This window comes from Lepidochelys kempii, chromosome 4, assembly GCF_965140285.1.
Source record: "Lepidochelys kempii isolate rLepKem1 chromosome 4, rLepKem1.hap1, whole genome shotgun sequence".
NCBI classification, from domain to species: Eukaryota; Metazoa; Chordata; order Testudines; family Cheloniidae; genus Lepidochelys; species Lepidochelys kempii.
The window spans coordinates 141,543,252-141,561,157 of record NC_136383.1 but is presented as its reverse complement, the minus strand read 5'-3'; the positions used below and the strand labels follow the sequence as shown (position 1 = coordinate 141,561,157).

General features: G+C 54.7%; 1 protein-coding gene across 2 annotated transcripts; it reads right to left on the bottom strand.

Moving 5' to 3' along the window:
- Positions 1 to 4,136: 4,136 nt before the first annotated feature.
- On the bottom strand, positions 4,137 to 17,886 carry WDR54 (WD repeat domain 54). 2 transcript variants are annotated; one of them, XM_078852624.1, is made up of 9 exons: positions 17,622 to 17,884; positions 14,411 to 14,473; positions 13,395 to 13,461; positions 12,877 to 12,933; positions 12,297 to 12,424; positions 9,069 to 9,169; positions 8,675 to 8,837; positions 8,211 to 8,285; positions 4,137 to 6,804 (listed from the first exon to the last, which is right to left on the bottom strand). In XM_078852624.1, the coding sequence occupies exons 1-9, from the start codon at positions 17,844 to 17,846 to the stop codon at positions 6,673 to 6,675; spliced, it is 1,011 nt and encodes a 336-aa protein (XP_078708750.1). In that variant the 5' UTR covers positions 17,847 to 17,884; the 3' UTR covers positions 4,137 to 6,672. The 2 variants fall into 2 exon arrangements, with proteins under 2 accessions (XP_078708750.1, XP_078708751.1); XM_078852625.1 differs by lacking the exon at positions 4,137 to 6,804 and adding an exon at positions 6,838 to 7,268 and having other exon boundaries at positions 17,622 to 17,886.
- Positions 17,887 to 17,906: the final 20 nt, after the last annotated feature.

Here is a 17,906-nt window from a genome sequence, read left to right as displayed (position 1 = left end):
GGCCTACAGCTGATGATAGCTAACCAACAAGCTATCCTCAGCAGGTAAAACTTTAACTTGTGGAACTATGCCCAAATACAAGGAGTTGCTCCCCACCAAGTCAAAGGCTGAGTTCTCGGCTCTGGTCAGGAGGGGAAGGCAGTAGCCAGGGCATCCCTGCAGGCCTCCCTCGACTTGGCTGACTCTGCGGCATGTACCTCCTCAGGGGTAGTCATGAGGAGAACCGCTTTGCTCCAAGTGTCCGGGCTTCCCCCAGAAGTTCAGTAGACCCTGCAGGATCTTCCCTTTGAGGGTGCAGGGCTGTTTTCGGACCAGACCGACTCGAGGCTCCACAGCCTAAAGGACTCAAGGGCAACTATGAAATCTCTGGGGATGCACACTCCTGCTACCCAGAGAAAACCCTTCAAGCCTCAACCCCAACAGCAGCAGAAGCCTCGCCCAAGGCAGGATACATAGCGCCATAGGGGCAGGAATAATAGACGTAGACCTTCCAACCCTCCCTCAGGCTAAGGGCAGGGCCTGACCAAGCCATTGTCGGGCTCCAAGGAAGGGTTTTAAAGGGTCGCCCGAAGACGGCATACCAGGCACTATCCTGGATCTTTCCCCCTGCTTTCTGAACCATCTATCCCACTTCTACTGTGTGTGGTCCCATATAAAATCAGACCCCTGGGTTCTTCACACAGTAGAAGTGGGATATTCTCTCCAATTCTGCTCCTCCCCTCCCTCCCACCTCCCTTTTCAGGGATCCCTCTCATGAGTAACTCCTTATCCAGGAGGTGCAGGCACGCCTCGCCCCGGGAGCGGAAGAGGAGGAGGTTCCTTAGGAGCTTAGGGACAAGGGATTCTATTCCTGATACTTCCTAATCCCCAAAGCCAAGGGGGGGTCTCAGACCCACCTTAGACCTGCGAGGACTCAACGAGTTCATGGTGAAGTTAAAGTTCCACTGGTCTCCCTGAGCACAATTATCCCTTCCCTGGATCTGGGGGACTGGTACGCTGCCCTCGACATGAAAGACACGTACCTCCACATAGCCATCTGGCCTCCTCACCACACTTCCTGAGGTTTGTTGTCAACCGCATACATCATCAGTTCACGGTGCTCCCATTCGGGTTATCAACAGCCCCTGGGGTGTTCACCAAGTGCATGTCCGTGGTCGCGGCCTTTCTCCGCAAGAGGCAGGTGTATCTCTACCTTGACAACTGGCTGCTGCGGGGGCGCTCTAGGGAGCAGGTGGAGTCCCAGGTCGGTTAGTCAGAGACACCTTCCAGAGACTAGGTCTCCTCCTCAATGTGGACAAGTCAATGTTGTCACCCACCCAACAAATAGAATTCATCGGGGCAGCGCTGGACTCGGTTCAGGCAAGAGCTATCCTGCCAGAGCCCAGATTCCAAACACTGTCACACGTCATTCAGGTGCTCAGACGATACCCCACCACAACCACAAGGACAGGCCTCAGCCTCCTGGGACACATGGCAGCATGCACCTATGTGGCCAGGCACACCAGGCTGAGTGTCAGGCCAGTCCAGGCGTAGCTCGCTTCAGCTTATCAGCCGGGTTGAGACAGTTTAGACTCGGTAGTAACGATACAGATGCGAGTCTTAGATACCCTAGGCTGGTGGTTGGACCCTCACATGGTCTGCGAAGGAGTCCCATTCACCACCCCTCAACAATCCTTGACCTTAGTAATAGACGCGGCAGACCTGGGTTGGGAGGGCCCACCTAGGACACTTACAGACCCAGGGCATGTGGTCGCAGTCCGAGATCCTGCTCCAAATCAATATAAAGGGAGCTCAGAGTGAGGAGACTGAACTGCCAGACCTTCCATATGATATTGCGAGGTCACTGCGTGGCGGTGTTGACTGACAACACCACCGCCATGTTTTACATACACAAGCAGGGCGGAGTCCACTCCTCCCCTCTCTGTCAGCAGGCTCTCCAGCTGTGGGAGTTTTGTGTAGCTTGCTCCATCCACCTAGAGGCGTCCCGTCTCCCAGGAGCACGCAAAAAGCTTGCAGACCACCTCAGCCAGTTGTTCCACAGTCATGAGTGGTCCATCCGGCTGGACGCCGTACACGACATCTTCCAAAGGTGGGGGTTTTCCTGGGTAGACCTATTTGCCATCAGGAGCAACAGGAAGTGTCCAATGTTTCACGCCTTCCAAACACACAACCCAGGATCAATCTCGGATGCGTTCATGATGCACTGGGGGAACCATCTACTGTATGTCTTCTCTCCGATACCACTCCTCAACAAGGTTCTCCTCAAGATCTGCAGGGATAAGGCGGAGGTAATTCCGCTGGCTCCTGCGTGGCCACACCAACGTTGATACACTATGCTGTCAATGGACACCCCGATCGTGCTGCCACTCCTCCCCGTTCTGATTACACAGGCCCTCGGTCGCCTCCTTCACGCGGATCTCGGTCGCCTCCTTCATGCAGACCTCCAGTCTCTCCATCTCATGGCTTGGAAGCTTCATGGTTAAACCCAATGGAGCTCCAATGCACGGAATCGGTGAGGGAGGTGCTGGTTGGTAGCAAGAAACCTTCCACTAGGGCCACTTACCTGGCCAAATTGAAAAGGCTCTCAGGCTGGTGCGATCACAGTAGCGTATCCCCACTTCAGGCAACTATGCCATTCATCCTAGACTATCTACTGCATCTGAAGCAACAAGGCCTGGCCGGATCATCCATCAGGGTACACCTCATGGCCATCCCAGTGTTCCACCTGGGAGAGTTGGGGCGCTCCGTATTCGTCAACCCTATGGTAGGCTGTTTCCTTAAGAGCATGGAACGGCTATACCCTCAGTCTCGCCCACCGGTACCAGCTTGGAACCTCAACCTGGTCGTAGCTAGGCTTATGGGAGCCCCATTCGAGCCACTGGCTCCATATTCCCTTCTGTATCTCTCTGGTTGCCTTCACATTGGCCATGAGAGTGTTGGAGTTAAAAGCGTTAACCTCCGACCCCCCCTTACACAGCCTTCCACAAGGACGAGGTACAGCTGAGGCCGCACCCAGCCTTCCTGCCCAAGGTGGTATCCCAATTCCACAGCAGCCAGGACATTTTTCTACGTTTTCTTTCCCAAGCCACATGCTAATGCACAGGAGCAGAGGTTTCACTCACCCGACGTGCAGAGAGCGCTAGCATTCTACATTGAGCGCACAAAGCCTTTCAGGAAGTCGAACCAGCTGTTTGTGGCGGTGGTGGATCAGATGAAAGGGCTTCCGGTCTCACAACACAGCTCTTCCTGGATTACAGACTGCATCTGTGCCTGCTATGACCTTGCCAAGGTTCTAGCCCCGGCTATAACGGCCCACTCGACACTAGCTCAAGCCTCGTCCACAGATTTCCTGGCCCAGGTGCCCATCCAAGAGATCTGCAGATCGGCGACCCGGTCCTTGGTGCATACTTTTCCCCCCCACTATGCCAGCACCCAGCATGCTAGAGATGACGCAGCTCTCAGGTAGAGCAGTGCTCCGATCAGCGATTCCTTAACTCCAAACCCACCCCCATGGGAGAGCTTGGGAGTCACCTGATTGGAAGCGACGTGAACAATCACTTGAAGAAGAAAAGACGGTTACTCGCCTTCTCGTAACTGTTGTTCTTCAAGATGCGTTGTTCACGTCCATTCCAAACCCACCCTCCTTCCCCTCTGTCAGAGTAGCCGGCAAAAAGGAACCAAAGTGGGGTCGGGTTGGTGGGTCATATATCGAGCGCCAAGAAGGCGCCACTCCAGGGGGCTCTATAGCTGACCTGACAGAAGCTGCTGAGGGGAAAAGTTCCTGACTGTGTTCGTGGCGTGCACACACCTGATTGGAATGGACGTGAACACCACCTCTTGAAGAACAACAGTTACAAGAAGGTGAGTAACCGTCTTTTCTCATGCGTCGCTGAGAGTCTTGGCTAACAGCCAGCAATGGACCTAGCCTCCAGTAACTTATCTAGTTCTTTTTTGAGCCCTGTTATACTTGTGGCCTTCACAGCATCCCCTGGCAAGGAGTTCCACTGCAGCGAGAGGAAAGACCCCTCCACTTCCCAACCTACCCCCAAAGCCTGTCAACCTTCTCCTGCAGGCTCCCCCACCTTCGCCCCAGAGGCCCTCCCCCGCCAATAAATGAGCTCAGGCACTCGAGGAGGGAGGGTTCAAGCTGATTTATGGCAGCAGCCGTGCGCCCTGGGCTCCAGAGTGAACCTGTGTCAAGGGCCCTATGCCCCAGCTCCCCTGCATGTGCTGCAGGGCCAAGCCCAGCAGAAGGATGATGGAGCCCAGGGCCCAGACAACGCATGGGCCCAGGGGCAGTTTCGGGAGGGGTGAGGGTTTCAAAGCCTCATGCCAGCAGGGCTGGGTTGGAGGAGAGACAGCAAGTTTCACTTCTCCTCCAGCATTCTACATGCACCCACTGGTGAAATGCAGCCACCTCTGGGGTGAGCACTGGCAGCTGTTTAACAGCACACACACACAAACGCTACACGGTCAAAGCATGCTGCGTTTAACACACTACAGGGGCTATGGGGCGCTGAACAGGAGTAATCAGAGCTAGGACTTAGCCCAGACAGCGGGGTTAACCCCCTATTTCAGCACTGTACCTAATTAGGTCTATTGGTACTACAGTCAAGGACTCCAAAGGCTAGCGGCAGGCCGAGGGCCCCACCGTGTGTCCAGCTGCAGGGCCGGCGCGGCCCATGAGCAGCGGAGGAAGGGAAATGTCATGCACTTTTCCCGACCGCAGGAGAATGCCAGCCTCTCGGGCCAGCCAGGGGCCTCTGTGCTGCTTGCCGGCTTCCCTGGTTTTCTGAGACAAACTGCCCCGCAGGAGGGGCCCCTGCCCTGATTGACAAGTATTTCTACACACAGCCTCAAACACTCTGTCACCTGAGAGCCTTCCTGGCAGGCTGGGGCAGCAGGGGCTGTAGCCTGTGCCCAAAGGGGCATATCACCACCCCCTTGGAGAGGGGCTACATATAGCCCCTGCCTCCCCTCAGCCAGGCCATACCAGCTCCAAGCCCCAAAACTGCAGTCTCCTCCCTGCAGCTCTTCAGGGGGCAGTATCTGGGGCTGAGAGCCAGAGCAAAGCCTGGGGCAGGGTGCATGCAGGGACAATCCAGCCCGTGAGGGGCTCCTAGGGGGAGCCTGCCTCCTGCAGCTTCCTTGCCCTGGGGGAGGCTGCAGTGGGAGCTGAGCGCAGCAGCTGATCCCATGTCAGTCCAGGGCAGTCAACAGATGCGCCCTGCCTGTCCCCAGCTGGGTGGTTACTGAGATGGCACCCCCTCTAGGCAGCTGAGGGCACAGTTGGGGGGAGGGATAGCTCAGTGGTTTGAGCATTGGCCTGCTAAACCCAGGGTTGCGAGTTCAATCCTTGAGGGGGCCATTTAGGGATCTGGGGCAACTATGGGGGATTGGTCCTGCTTTGAGCAGGGGGTTGGACTAGCTGACCTCCTGAGGTCCCTTCCAACCCTGAGATTCTATGAAAACCACATCTGTTCAGCTAATGGTATTAGCTCTGATCTAGCACTTTCCAGCTGTAGGTCTCACCGTGCTTGACACAGGAAGGTAGGGTGGTTGTCCCCATTTTACAAATGGGGAAACTGAGGCACAGAGCACCATCTTGCCCAAGGTCATGCAGCAGAGCCAGGAATAGACCCAGGTCTCCTGAGTCCCAGTCAAGTGCTGTGTGTTCTCGGACATGCTGCCTCTCATGCTGCCAGCCACATTCAGTGCCGACTGCTCCGAGCTTGGGGCCTGCTCAGAAGCTGTGCAATGCCCCAGTAGCATCAGGGACTTTGACACAGACATGGAGCTGTGCCGAGACTGAAGTGAGATTATGGCCCCAGGGATGCTACAGTGACCTGGAGAGCAGAGTGGTGAGACTGCCCCGGGCGTCCTACGGCACAGACCCAGCTGCTGTGCAGAGGCCCTGGGTCTGTGCCTCAGCAAGAGCTCTCTGCAGCCCGAGTTCAGAGGAGGAAAGGAGCTGGGTGGGCCCCACAGGACCAGGGATTCATTTGCCCCTGCCTCAGAATGAAGGATGACACCTCCTCAGCTACTGTACCCCTACCCCACAAATCAGGGCCTGCCTGGGGGAGGCCCAGCTCTGCACCTCGCCAGGCTCTGGTCTCCATACAGGAGCAGAGGGGATCACAGCCTGCAGGGGCCTTGGGCAAGGGGCGCAGCATGACAGAGCAGCCACAGGCAGGTGACAGCAGCTGCCTGCCCCTAGGGAAGAAACAGCATGGACATGGGGGCGGGGGGGTGGCGATGAGCAGCCGGGGGGGTGAGCAGGTGTCTGGCCAAAGAGACTCTGAAGTTTGAAGAGATCTGGGCTCCATTTAGTCACTGCAGCGCCACCCCCTGTTCTTTGTGCATGTCCCCCCATGTCAATGGCGGATCTCCCCCAGAGCAGAGGGGGTTCCCACCCAGCTCTGGACGATTCCGCTCCCCCTACTATGTCTGCTCTCCACCCAGGTGGGGGCATCCTCAGCCACATGCTGCTGCCCCAGCCTCTGTAAACAGGAGCCTGGGGTCTCTGCACAGAGGCCCGGAGTCACAGCTGCAGTGCCCCATTGGCGGGGGGGCTGGAACATGCTGCAGCAGCACAGTGCCTGCAGGTACCTCCCTGCCCCCCTCATGGGAACCGCCTGCCCTGCGCTTAAAGCCCCCCTGCGGCGGGGCAGCCTAGACCTGGCCATAGCGGACGATCTCGCTGAGGTCGTAGCCGGTCGCAGCGAAGGAGTTTCCCTCGGGGTCACAGAAGCGGGCGCCGCAGAGCTGGGTGTCAGGCACGCACTCCGAGTGGCAGTGCTCGATCTGCAGGGGGCAGGAGAGAGCACCCTTGGACCACGCAGCCCAGCCGGGCCCCGGGGACTAGACAGGCTTCCCCGCAGCAGCCTCGCCTGGACTCCCGCACTCCCCCAGGGGGATGGGCACGAGGCCCCCTCGCGTGCAGGCGCCCCCTGCAGGCTGCAGCAAGACGACACGGCCGTGTTTCGTCTGAACGTTGGGGGCTGGATACAAGAACCATGCTTGGGGTCTCTCTCCCCTCCCCAGCATCCAGCCCCTCCCTTGCTGCAACACCAGCCCCAGGCCTGGGGCAGCACCAAGGGAAAGGGAGGCAAAGCATGGCCTCCCCAGGCTGCCAGCCAGTTGGCTCAGAGGGATTTCAGTGGGGAGGAGGATGTGGTCAGTGGAAGAGGGGGAGAGCAGGGGCAGACAGAGCAGCTATGGGCAGCTGACAGAGGTGCAGGCTGGGGGCAGGGGTAGCAGGGCGGGCCCTGTGGAGGGAAGAGGAGATCACACTCAGCACCTCAGTGACAGAACTGGAATAGCACAAGGGGTGTGGTCACGCCAGGGCCCATGGAGTTATGGGGGCCCCACTGAGGGGCTGCCGGGAGAGTACGACAAGCTGGCCCCATGGGGCAGGAGGGTGGCTGGGATAAGGGGGCCCCTCTGGCACCAGCAACTGGCAAAGAGGTGCAGAGGTGTGGGGAATCGTAGTGTGGGGGAACATGCAGGGGAGGGGGGGGGTTCTAGATGTGGGTCAGACAGCCCCCCCAGAGACAGAGGGCAAGGTAAAAACATTGGCTGTTTTGTGTGCAGCATGGAAGTGTGGGGAATTTGGGAGGGTTGGGGGAGGGGGAGCTAGATCAAAACTGGGTGGAGCTGTTGAGGGTGGGGGATGGGGATTGGAGGGCAGCTTGGGGAGTTTGGATCAGAGCCAGGAGGATAGGGGAGTGGGCAGGGGTTGGTGCAGAGCTGGAGGAGACTAGTGGGGACCTCTGAACCACAGCTGGGGGGTGGATCAGAGCAGTGGGGGCAGGAGGGGAGCTAAAAGCCCTGGAGGGGTGCATGGATTGAGGGAACTAGGCAGGGGCAGTGGTGAGCTGGACTGAGGCTGTGAGGGAGGTGGCTTTTGGAATCAGGAAGGGGGCCTAGGCCCCTCACCTATTCTTGCCCCAGGATCCTCTGTGGCCTTTTTGCTCCACTAGACCACCTAGTCCCAGCTCAGCCTCACAGCTCCTTGTGGCAGTGGTGGAATTTCACAGGGGGGAAACTGAGGCACAACGGAGCAGTGACTGGCTGAAGGTTGCACTGAGAGTCCGTGGCAGAGCCAGGACTGGAACAGAGGAGCTCCTGGCTCTCAGCCCCATGCTCAGATCATTAGACCCCACGGTTCTCTGCAGGGGTGTGTGGACATCACAGCACTGGCCCCTCACCTCAATGTCCCCGGTGTCTGGGCTCCGGCTGAGTTTCCAGATCTGGACATAGGAATCCTCGGCACCCGACAGCAGCTGCAGTGGGAGGCAGAACAGAGGCGGTGAGGGGGGCTGCAGGCTCCCGGGGTGGCTGGGGGGCTCTGAGCTCGGGCCCACTGTGCAGGGAGCAGAGCCTCCCAGCACAGGTGAAGCCTGCTGCATGCAGCAGCTGAGGCAGTTCTATTCCTTGGCCCACTGGCTCTGGGGCTGGGGCCTCTCTCCCTGGGGCAGGACAGCAGGCACCACGTGGGGCAGAGGGCAGCAGAATGCAATGGTGGGAGCTGCAGCTCGTCCCAGCCAGAGCGGAGGATTCAGGCAGGCAGGCAGAGGAGATGAGCCAGGCTGGGTTCAGAAGGCTGGCAGGCAGGCAGGCAGGGGGCGCTGTGCAGCTGGGGGACTGCCTGGGAGGCCTTGGGCAGGTTTACCTTTCCCGTCAGGGGTGCCAGGTCCAGGGCATAGATCCAGCGAGCATGGGCGCTGACTGTGGCACGAAGGGCCCCGCTCGAGGCCTCGTACAGCCGGATCTGCCCATTCCCATAGCCAGCAGCAATGACCCCGTTCCACAGCTTCACCGAGGAGCAGGTCCACCTGGGCACAAAGGAGACGCGTCAGCCACACTTGCTCCACTTGGTGGGGGGGCGGGGTAGTTCTGGGCTTCCCCCTCCCCCGCAACACACTGTCCCCACTGCATCAGAGTGACCTCTCTGCAGGTATTCCTCCCCCATCACCTGGGGCCCACCTCTAGCAGGGCCCAGGGGGAGGACGCTGGGCTCATCTCACTGCCCCAAGGAGCTGTGGGAGCCCCCTGCCCGGCCTTACCCAAAGGCAGAGATTTTGGTGAGCAGGGAGAACTCCTCCTTGGACCTCCAGACACACAGAGCCCCGGAGTCATCCGCAGTCACCAGGTCAGCAGCCCCACCCTGCAACGGGAGGAGACCATCAGTGCCGTGCCATGGGACCCCTCTCAGCCAATCGGAGCACGGGGAAGTCAGCAATTAGGAAGGATACTACAGAGTAATCAGTCACCAAATAGCTCTTTCCCAGAAGTGCAGTAAAGTTGCTTTACAACCTACTCTCCTCAGCCAATGAGCTCCCAGAAAACGGACACTGACCTGTCCTTCTCCAAATAACTAATGAGCTGGTGCACGTTGCTGTCCTCTAGTGGGTGGACTGAGAACTGTTCAGCTGTGTGTCACCTCCCCTATCGTGCGAACAGCGAATGGAGACTCTCCTTTGGTTCCAGTGGGCAGGGCCTGGGCTTTAGGAGTGCGAGGATCTGAGGGGTGCTGTGTTATGCAGCATAGGGACACCCACGTGCCAGGTGACTGTGGATCTGAGCCGTCTCTTGCTCTTTCATCCCAAAGGGTTTTACTGGCTGCTGTCTCTGGAATGAACAATGGCCCCAGTGGGAACATGTGAGGCGAGACAGGGATGCGGGGAGCTCTGGTTAAGGGTGATGAGGGGGAGACACTGAGGGAGTGGATACAGTCCGACCTCGCTAATAAATGGCCTTGAGTCCAGGGAGGCTTTCATATCCCCAGCTGGCTGAGAGACCGGTGCTGGCACAGGGCTTAGGCTAAGTAGCTGACTAAAGTGCTGTATCCATCGATGTAATTGTTCCAATGTCTTTATTGTTAAGCTGTCCTCATTGTCTTGAGCTGGTCAGTTGCTATTGTTATTTTCCTGCTGACAACTGTCTAACGATGGACAGTGTCTTCATGTCGTTTAATGCTGTGAACCTGTTTGTCTTTCCCAGCACTCTTTTCGCTCTCTTTGTTCTTTATGGCACGTTCCTCCTGGAGTCGCTTGTTCTTGTTTCAGTTTAGTTTTGTGTTTCTCTCCTATTTTCTGCTATGTCTCCTCCGATAACCGTTTGTTGGGATGATTCTTCCCGAATCCCAGCACTGCAAAAGTTTTGGTGAAAGTTTCCTTTAGCTGTTTCCATTTGCCGTCTACCATTCCCTCATCTTCAAACATCCAGTATCTATTTGCTAGCACAATTCTAAACTCTTGTTGTGTTGTCATCTGTTTTAGCTTGGTGATGGCAGCCATTGAATGGTGAGCCGGTGGCCAATCCCCTAGCTAGAGAGGAGGAGATCTGGGCATGGAACGAGGACCTCTCCCCAGAGCAGAAGCAGAGAGGGCAGTCAATTGATTAAAAAGCAGAAAAGCAACAGATCTAGATAACTTTCCAAAGGAGGATCTTACAGCAGGTGTGAAGAACACAGCAGCCGTTTTGATAGGCCTCTTACAAAAGAGATGGGCAAATACCAAATGAATGGGAAAAGGGTTCTATGGTGAACGTGTTCAAGAAAGGAGACCTCAAACAGTGTAAAAACCAGAGGGGCAGCCTGCATTCAATTGTTGTGTATCCCAAGTGAGGTGTTCAAATGTACTATTCTAGACAGAGTAAAGAAAGGGGTAGATTCAAGGTTATGACAAGAACAGGCAGGGTTTGGACAGGAGAAATCATGTATGATCCAATAGTAATTTTACATATCATCACAGAACTGCTGATTGAATGGCAGTCACCACTTCATATGAATGGTGTGGATTTCCAAAAATCCACACCATTTGATGCCGTGGATAAAACAGGTTTATGGAAGCTGCTATGCCACTATGGAAAGCCTCAGAAATTTGTGAGCATCATTCAGAGCGTCTATGAAAATATGACCTGCCAGGCAATACATGACAGTGAACTGACTAAACCATTCAAGGTTACTATGGGCCTCAGGCAAGGATGCTTTGTGTCACCTGTGATCTTTTTACTGGTAGTGAATTGGGTAATGAGAGACCACAGAACAACCAAGGGGGAGACAATGGACTTTCACACAGAAGTCAGAGGACCTTGATCTTGCAGATAACCTCAACTTGCTACCCTGCACCCATAGAGACATGCAAGCTAAAATAAATAATCTCTAGGCCTGTGCACAGTTAGGAGGGTTGAAAATCAACACCGAGAAAACTCAAACCATGAGAATCGACACACAACAAGAAACACCAACCCTACTTTCTGGGACCGACATGGGAGAGAGGTCCGATATTTCATGTATCTTGGCAGCACTGCAAGTAGAAGAGGCGGAGCAGACAAAGACATTACAGCCAGAATAGCAAGAGCCAGAGTGGCCTTTGTATCTCTAAGGCCGATCTGGAGAAACAGAAATCTTGCCTCCAAACTAAATTTTGAATATTTAACATCATTGTAAAGTTGGTCTTACTATATGGCACTGAAACCTGGAGACATATTAAGATCTTACTATCTAAACTCCAAGTTCTCAGTTGCCTTAGACAAACCCTCTATATCAGATAGCTAGAAAAAATCACGAACAAAGAACTCTGGAGGAGGACGAAACAAAAACTAACAAAAATGGAGTTGGCTTGGACATTCATGGAGCAAGGACCTGCATAATGTAACAAGAGAGGCACTGAACTGGAACCCCTAGGGCAAAAGGCAACGAGGTAGCCCAAGGATAACTGAAGCAGAATTGAAAACTATTCAAGTGATATGAAAAAAAGCTAACATTGTGGCAGGAGACTGGCAAGGAAGGACAGCTGTGGTGAAGGCCCTATGCTCCACATGGACTAGAGAGGCATAAGAGAAGAGAGAGTAGGGTTTGAGCCACCTACTGTACCCATCCTGCAGGGACTATACCAGCCCTGGGAGGGATCAACGAGCTCTGTCTTTGCTGTGGCTGGGTGGGAGTGAGGCGTCTTTACAGACCTCTGGTGCACAGTAAGGACCACCCTGGCCGCTGGAAAGCCTCGGCGCAAAAGGTTATGGTCTGGGCTCTCCCAGGAAGGGCTCTGACATCATTAGTGTCCAGGCAGAGTAGGTGGGGCCTCAGCTCTGAGTCTCCCCCAGTGGGAAGCACATGGGAAAGAGGAAGGGCTGACATAGTTTGTAGGCATCCCCCAAGGAAGGAGGGACCCAACTAGCTGCTCTGGCATTTTGCAACCCGGCTGTAAGCCATGTGGCCTGGCCTGGGCAGCCATCCATTCGTGCTGAGCCTGGGATAGGAGCTGTGCGCGGTGCCGGGGGCTCCATACCGGGTTCTCCCCGACCTCCGAGGCGATGTCAGTGATGGAGTCACGATGCTCCTCCAGGACTTCGCTCAGTGTGATGTTTGTTCCCTTGCTGGGGATGTCAAACACCAGCACCAGTCCCGATGAAGTCCCTGTGAACAAGCAAGGGAGATGTCACTGGCAGTCAGTTATCAGACCCCGACCCACTCTGCTCTAGGAACCAGCTTCCTGGTCTTCCCGCCTCTGGGAACCAGTCTCCACACTCCCCACCCCTAACCAGGTCCTCAACCCTCACCTCAATAACTCCTTCAGCTTCAGGAGCCTGAATAGACCCTTCTTCCCATTCCCCACACACTCCACTCCCATCCTCCTGGGCCCAAGTGTCCCTAGTGCAGCACATCCACAGCCCAGCCCCCTCACCCAGCTGCTGTATGCAGCCCCTTTGCTTCCCCGCTAATCCCAGACCTCTCCTCCCCTGACCACCTGGCCTCAGCCCTACCATGCAGAAGATTAGGTGCCCAGTTGCTGCACCTGTAGATACCAGAGATCCTATTCCTTGCCCCTCACTCCCTTCCCCAGCCTCCAGTTTCCCTACCCCACTCACCCACACAGATGAAGCGCCCACTGGCTGCAGCAATCCCTCGAGCAAACACTGCCTGGGCTGGAAGGAAATGAAAGCCCCATTACACCCCTGCAGCAGCTCCTACCCCAAAGCTCAATGGAGACCCCAGGCCACAAGGGGGATACTTTGAAATCAGGGCCACAAGGTATGAGGGATCCAGACACCCTGATTTAAGGCCAGATCACAGAGAAACTACGCATCGTCCAGCCAGAAGGGAACACTGGGGTCACCTTGTCTGATCTCCTGCATGACATGGGCAATAGACATCCTGGAATTAATTCCTAAATAAAACATCCTCCCTTCTGCTGGATCCCTGGGCCAGAACCCCCCATGGACTATTGGCTCCTGGGGTGGAGGAAGCCAAACTGTGCTACACAAAATCCATGACCATGGTTCATCCTGCCCTTCCAAGGTAGTTGTTGGCAAGAGGGAGAGCTCTGCAGAGCCCTCCTCCCGAGGCTCCTACTGCATCACTGCCCGCAGCTGGGATCTATCTTTACCTGGCGGTGGTTCCAAGACATCCAGGGCATGCCAGTAAACCATGACGGAGCCATCTGACTCATACATCTGGGGAGTGAAAACACCTGGTCAGCTCGCAGCAGAGTCACTTCCGGGTGGGGTCGATGAGCCTGAAGCCATCAGGAGAAACCCAAGTGCTGCCCCCACAAAGCTTTCCAGAGATGGGGGAGGCACCCCTGTGACCTGGGGCCCTCAAAGTCCCTGACACAAGGACCTCCAGAAGGCACCTAGTAACAGGTAGCTGCCAAGATGGGCCAGGAGGCCTGGGGCTAGTCAGCCCAGTTCAACTAGCCGCATCTGTGCAGGGGCATGGGAAGAGTTTTTACAGGGGGAGTGCTGAAAGCCAGTGAACAACACTCTAACCCCAGACGTGATGTGAGCTAGGTGTTTGGTTGCTATTACTGCTTCAAGCCAGGGGCCGCACCCATAGCTCCAGCACCCCGTGCCTGTGCCATAATTAGATGGCTGGACTACTTGGGCTGACAGCCTGAATCCCCTGAGCCTTATAAGAGGGCAGAGAGAACACAGTTTGATCGAGGATTGACAGGCAAGGGCAAGCTGTGTCCCTGACGAAGGAGTGCAGGGAAGCAGTGCTCTATCTCAGAACGAGGAGATTAGAGAAAACTGAGAAGGGACAGGGAACTGAGCCTGAAGGCTGGGCTGAAGAGGGGCCCAAGTGGGATGGAAAAAAATCTTTTGTTTGTTTGGGACTTTTGTTACCCTGGAAGGGAACTGCACTGTGAGAATGACCCAGCTGGAGGCCTGAGCCATGTGAAATGCTGGGAGAGACAGAAAACCCTGGTGAAGGGAAACTGAGGCAGGAAGTGCCTGCAGAGCCAGACTTCCCCAGCAGAGGGTACTATGGGGCAGTCATGCCCTATGACATGCCTCCATTGACCTTCCTGCAGCTCAGAAGACTGGCCTTGTTCAGACAGAGCTCTCCACCACAGGCCCCGCCCACTCCCTTCCCAGAGCCTGGAAAAGGAAGCACTCTTACCTGGATGCCTTTCTGAGAGGTCAGGACCAGGAGAACTCGAGAGGGCAGGACACACCAGGAGGCCTGAAAGGGAAAGGAATTGTTGGAGCCAACACGGGGTAATTTTATATTATACCTTATCCTAACAGCTAAAGAGGAACTGATCACAGAACTACAAGTTAATGGTAGCTTACGCACAAATGATCATGACTTGATCCCATTTATAATGTACAAACAGAATAAAGTCCAGACCAGTAATAGATATACTTGGTGCTTTAATAAGGCCAATTTCACGAAGCTGAAAATGATTATGGGCCAAATCAGCTGGGAGGAAGAATTTAACCCAAAAAGTGTGAATGATGATTGAGAATCATTTAAGAACACCTTACTAGATGCCCAAAAGCCACACTTGAGGAAGAAGGCTGTGCTGGTTTAAAAAAAAACCAACCAGGTTTAGAGGGGAAGTGAAGGCAGCTGTAATATATAACAAAGGGAAGAAGGGAGAAGTTGATAGTAATAAATGTAAATCAGAAGTGAAAAATTGTAGAAAATTGATATGGGAACTCAAAGGACACAAGGAAAAAATATATGGCCAGCAGAGTTAAGAACAATAAGGAATTTTAAAAATATATTAGGAACAAAAAGAATCCTGACAATGGTACTGGTCTATTACAGGGGTCTCAAACATGCAGCCCGCAGAGCTTTTTCCTGCGGCCATCAAGCTCCCCTTCCCCTTCGCTCCCGCGCGCCGCATCCCCGCTCCTCTGCCTGCCTCCAGGCGCTTCCCGCCGTCAAACACCTGTTGGCGGCGCTTAGCGCTTACAGGAGGGAGTGGGGAGGAGCAGGGAGCCGTGACCTCAGAGGAGGAGGCGGAGAAGAGGTGGGGCAGGGGCGGGGATTTGGGGAAGGGGTTGGAATAGGGGTGGGGAAGGGGCGGAGTTGGGGCAGCGCTTTTGTATCTTTATATGAAAAGGTGTCTGTGATGCAGCCCTCGGGCCAATGTACTAGTCCTCATGTGGCCCTCGTGGTGATTTGAGTTTGAGATCCCTGATCTACTACTAGATGGAAATGGTAGAATTATCAATATTAATGCAAAAAAGGCAGACGTGTTCAATAAATATTTCTGTTTTGTATTTGGGGGGAAAGAAAAGATGATGCAGTCTCATCATACAGTGATAACACTCCTTTCTGTGAGTATCTCTGGAGGATATTAAACAGAAGCTACTAAAACAAGCCACTTTTAGATCAGCTGGCCCAGAAAATGTGCATCGAGGAGTTTTAAAAGAGCTGGCTGAGGCGCTCACTGGACCATTCATGTTGATTTTTTTTTAAAAAAAATAAGTCTTGGCACACTGGGAAGTTCCAGAAGAAAGCTAATGTGCCAATTTTTAAAAAGGTAAACAGGATGACTCAGGTAATTGTCAGGCTGATAGGCCTATATTGATCCCAGGCAAGATAATGGAACAACTGCTAGAGTACTCAGTCAATAATGAACTAAAAGAGGGTAATATAATTAATGGAATTCTATGGAAAAACAGATCCTGTCATACTAACTTGATTTTTTTTTTTATGAGATTACAAGTTTGGTTGATAAACGTAGTAGCGTTGAAGTAATATACTTAGACTGCTGTAAGGCGTTTGAGTTGGTACCACACGACATTTTGATTAAAAAACTAGAATGACATCAAATGAACATGACACACATAAAATGGATTAAAAACTGGCTAACTGATGGGTCCCAAAATATACCTGTAAATGAGAAATAGTCACCAACCGAGTGTGTTTCCAGAGGGGTCCTGCAGGGATTAGTTATTAGCCCTATGTTACTTAACACGTTTGTTAGGAACACAAATAAAAATCTGCAGATGACACAAAAATTAGGGGAGTAGTAAACAATGAAGAGGACAGATCATTCATACAGAGCAATCTAGCCCTCTTGGTACAGTGGATGCCACAAACAAATGTGTGTTTTAACATGAGCTCCCTGTGCAACACTGCGGCCAAAAGATCTAATACAATTCTGGGATGCATAAATGCTAAATTTTACCACTCTATTTGGCACGGGCATGACTGCTGCTGGAATACCGTGTCCAGGTCTGGTGCTCACCATTCAAAAAGGATGTTGATAAACTGGGGGGGATTCAGAGATGAGACACAGGAATGATTACAGGATTAGGATGCCATTTAATGATAGTCAAGGAGCTCAATCTATTTAGCTTAAAGATAGAGTTAAGAGATGACTTGATTAAAGTACCTACACAGGGAACAAATACTTAGTAATGGGGTCTTTGATCTAGGAGAGAAAGGTATGACATGATCCAATGGCTGAAAGTTGAAACTAGACAAATTCATATCGGAAATAAGGCATTTTTTTTTTTTTTTTAACAGTGAGAGTAATTAACCATGGGAACAATTTCCCAAGGGGTGAAGTGGATTCTCCATCACTGGTGATTTTTTTACATGAAGACTGGCTGTTTTTCTAAAAGCTCTGCTCCAGGAATTATTGTGGGGCAGATCTCTGGCCCGTGTCGTACAGGAAGTCAGATTAGCTGACCACCCTGGTCTCCTCTGGCCTTACAGTCTAGGAAAGCAGGTCAGCGAGGGCCAGGCAGAGAGGGGAAAGGAGCAAGAAGCCTGCACTGCTCTCCAGGAGACAGGGTCATGAGTTAAAGCCTGGCACATGGGATCCTAGAAGCTAGAGACAATCTGTGAAGACCCCTCTCCCCAAGCTTAGGGCTCCTCCAGTGCCAAGTGGCTGGAGGAGGTTGGTCTAGCCAGTGTTTGGGGGCAATGTGCAATGCTGGCTGGAGTGGAGACGTTTCGGGGTGGCCCTGGCTTGACCCTAAACTGCCCCGGAGTCCTACCAAGGCAAGGCGGCGGTGGCCTCCCGGGGAGGGAGGAAGGAGAGAGCCGTTCTCCCCAGGGAAGGGCAGGGGAAGCGAGGCGAGCCATGAGCCCACAGTGAGTTAGGCGGACCCGGGGAGAACCCAGGAGCCCTTCCTTGCGCTGCCGCGAGCCCTACCGCCCAGCTACTGTGGGTCTGCGCCCGCCGCCCCCAGCCCGACCCGCTCCAGGGCCTGGTCCCCGGCCCCTACTGCTCCCCTCGGGTCGGCCGGGAGCTGCCCTCGGCTGCGCCCCGCGGGTGGGTCCGAACTCCGGGCCCGCGGGCAGGGGAGCCCTGTGAGCGCCAGCCCTGCCCCGGGGAGCCGGGGGCTCGCGGGCCGCCCCCTACCTGGGTGACGGTGGAGGCGCTGGCGGCCAGGCCGCCCGCCGTGGCCTGCAGCTGGCGGTGGGAGACGCCGAGCCCGTCGGCCGCGGCGCTGGCCAGGCTCACGGTGCTGCCGTGCACGGCGGCGAAGTAGGTGAGCGGCCTGTCGCGCCGGGGCAGCACGCTCAGGTTGTTGTACAGCGCCGAGCTGCTGCTCTTCAGCGGGACGCTCCGCTCCCTGCGGTACATGCTGCGGGGGGGGCGGGGGGGCCACGCGCACTGGGCGGGGCTGGGGGGGGCGGGGGCCAC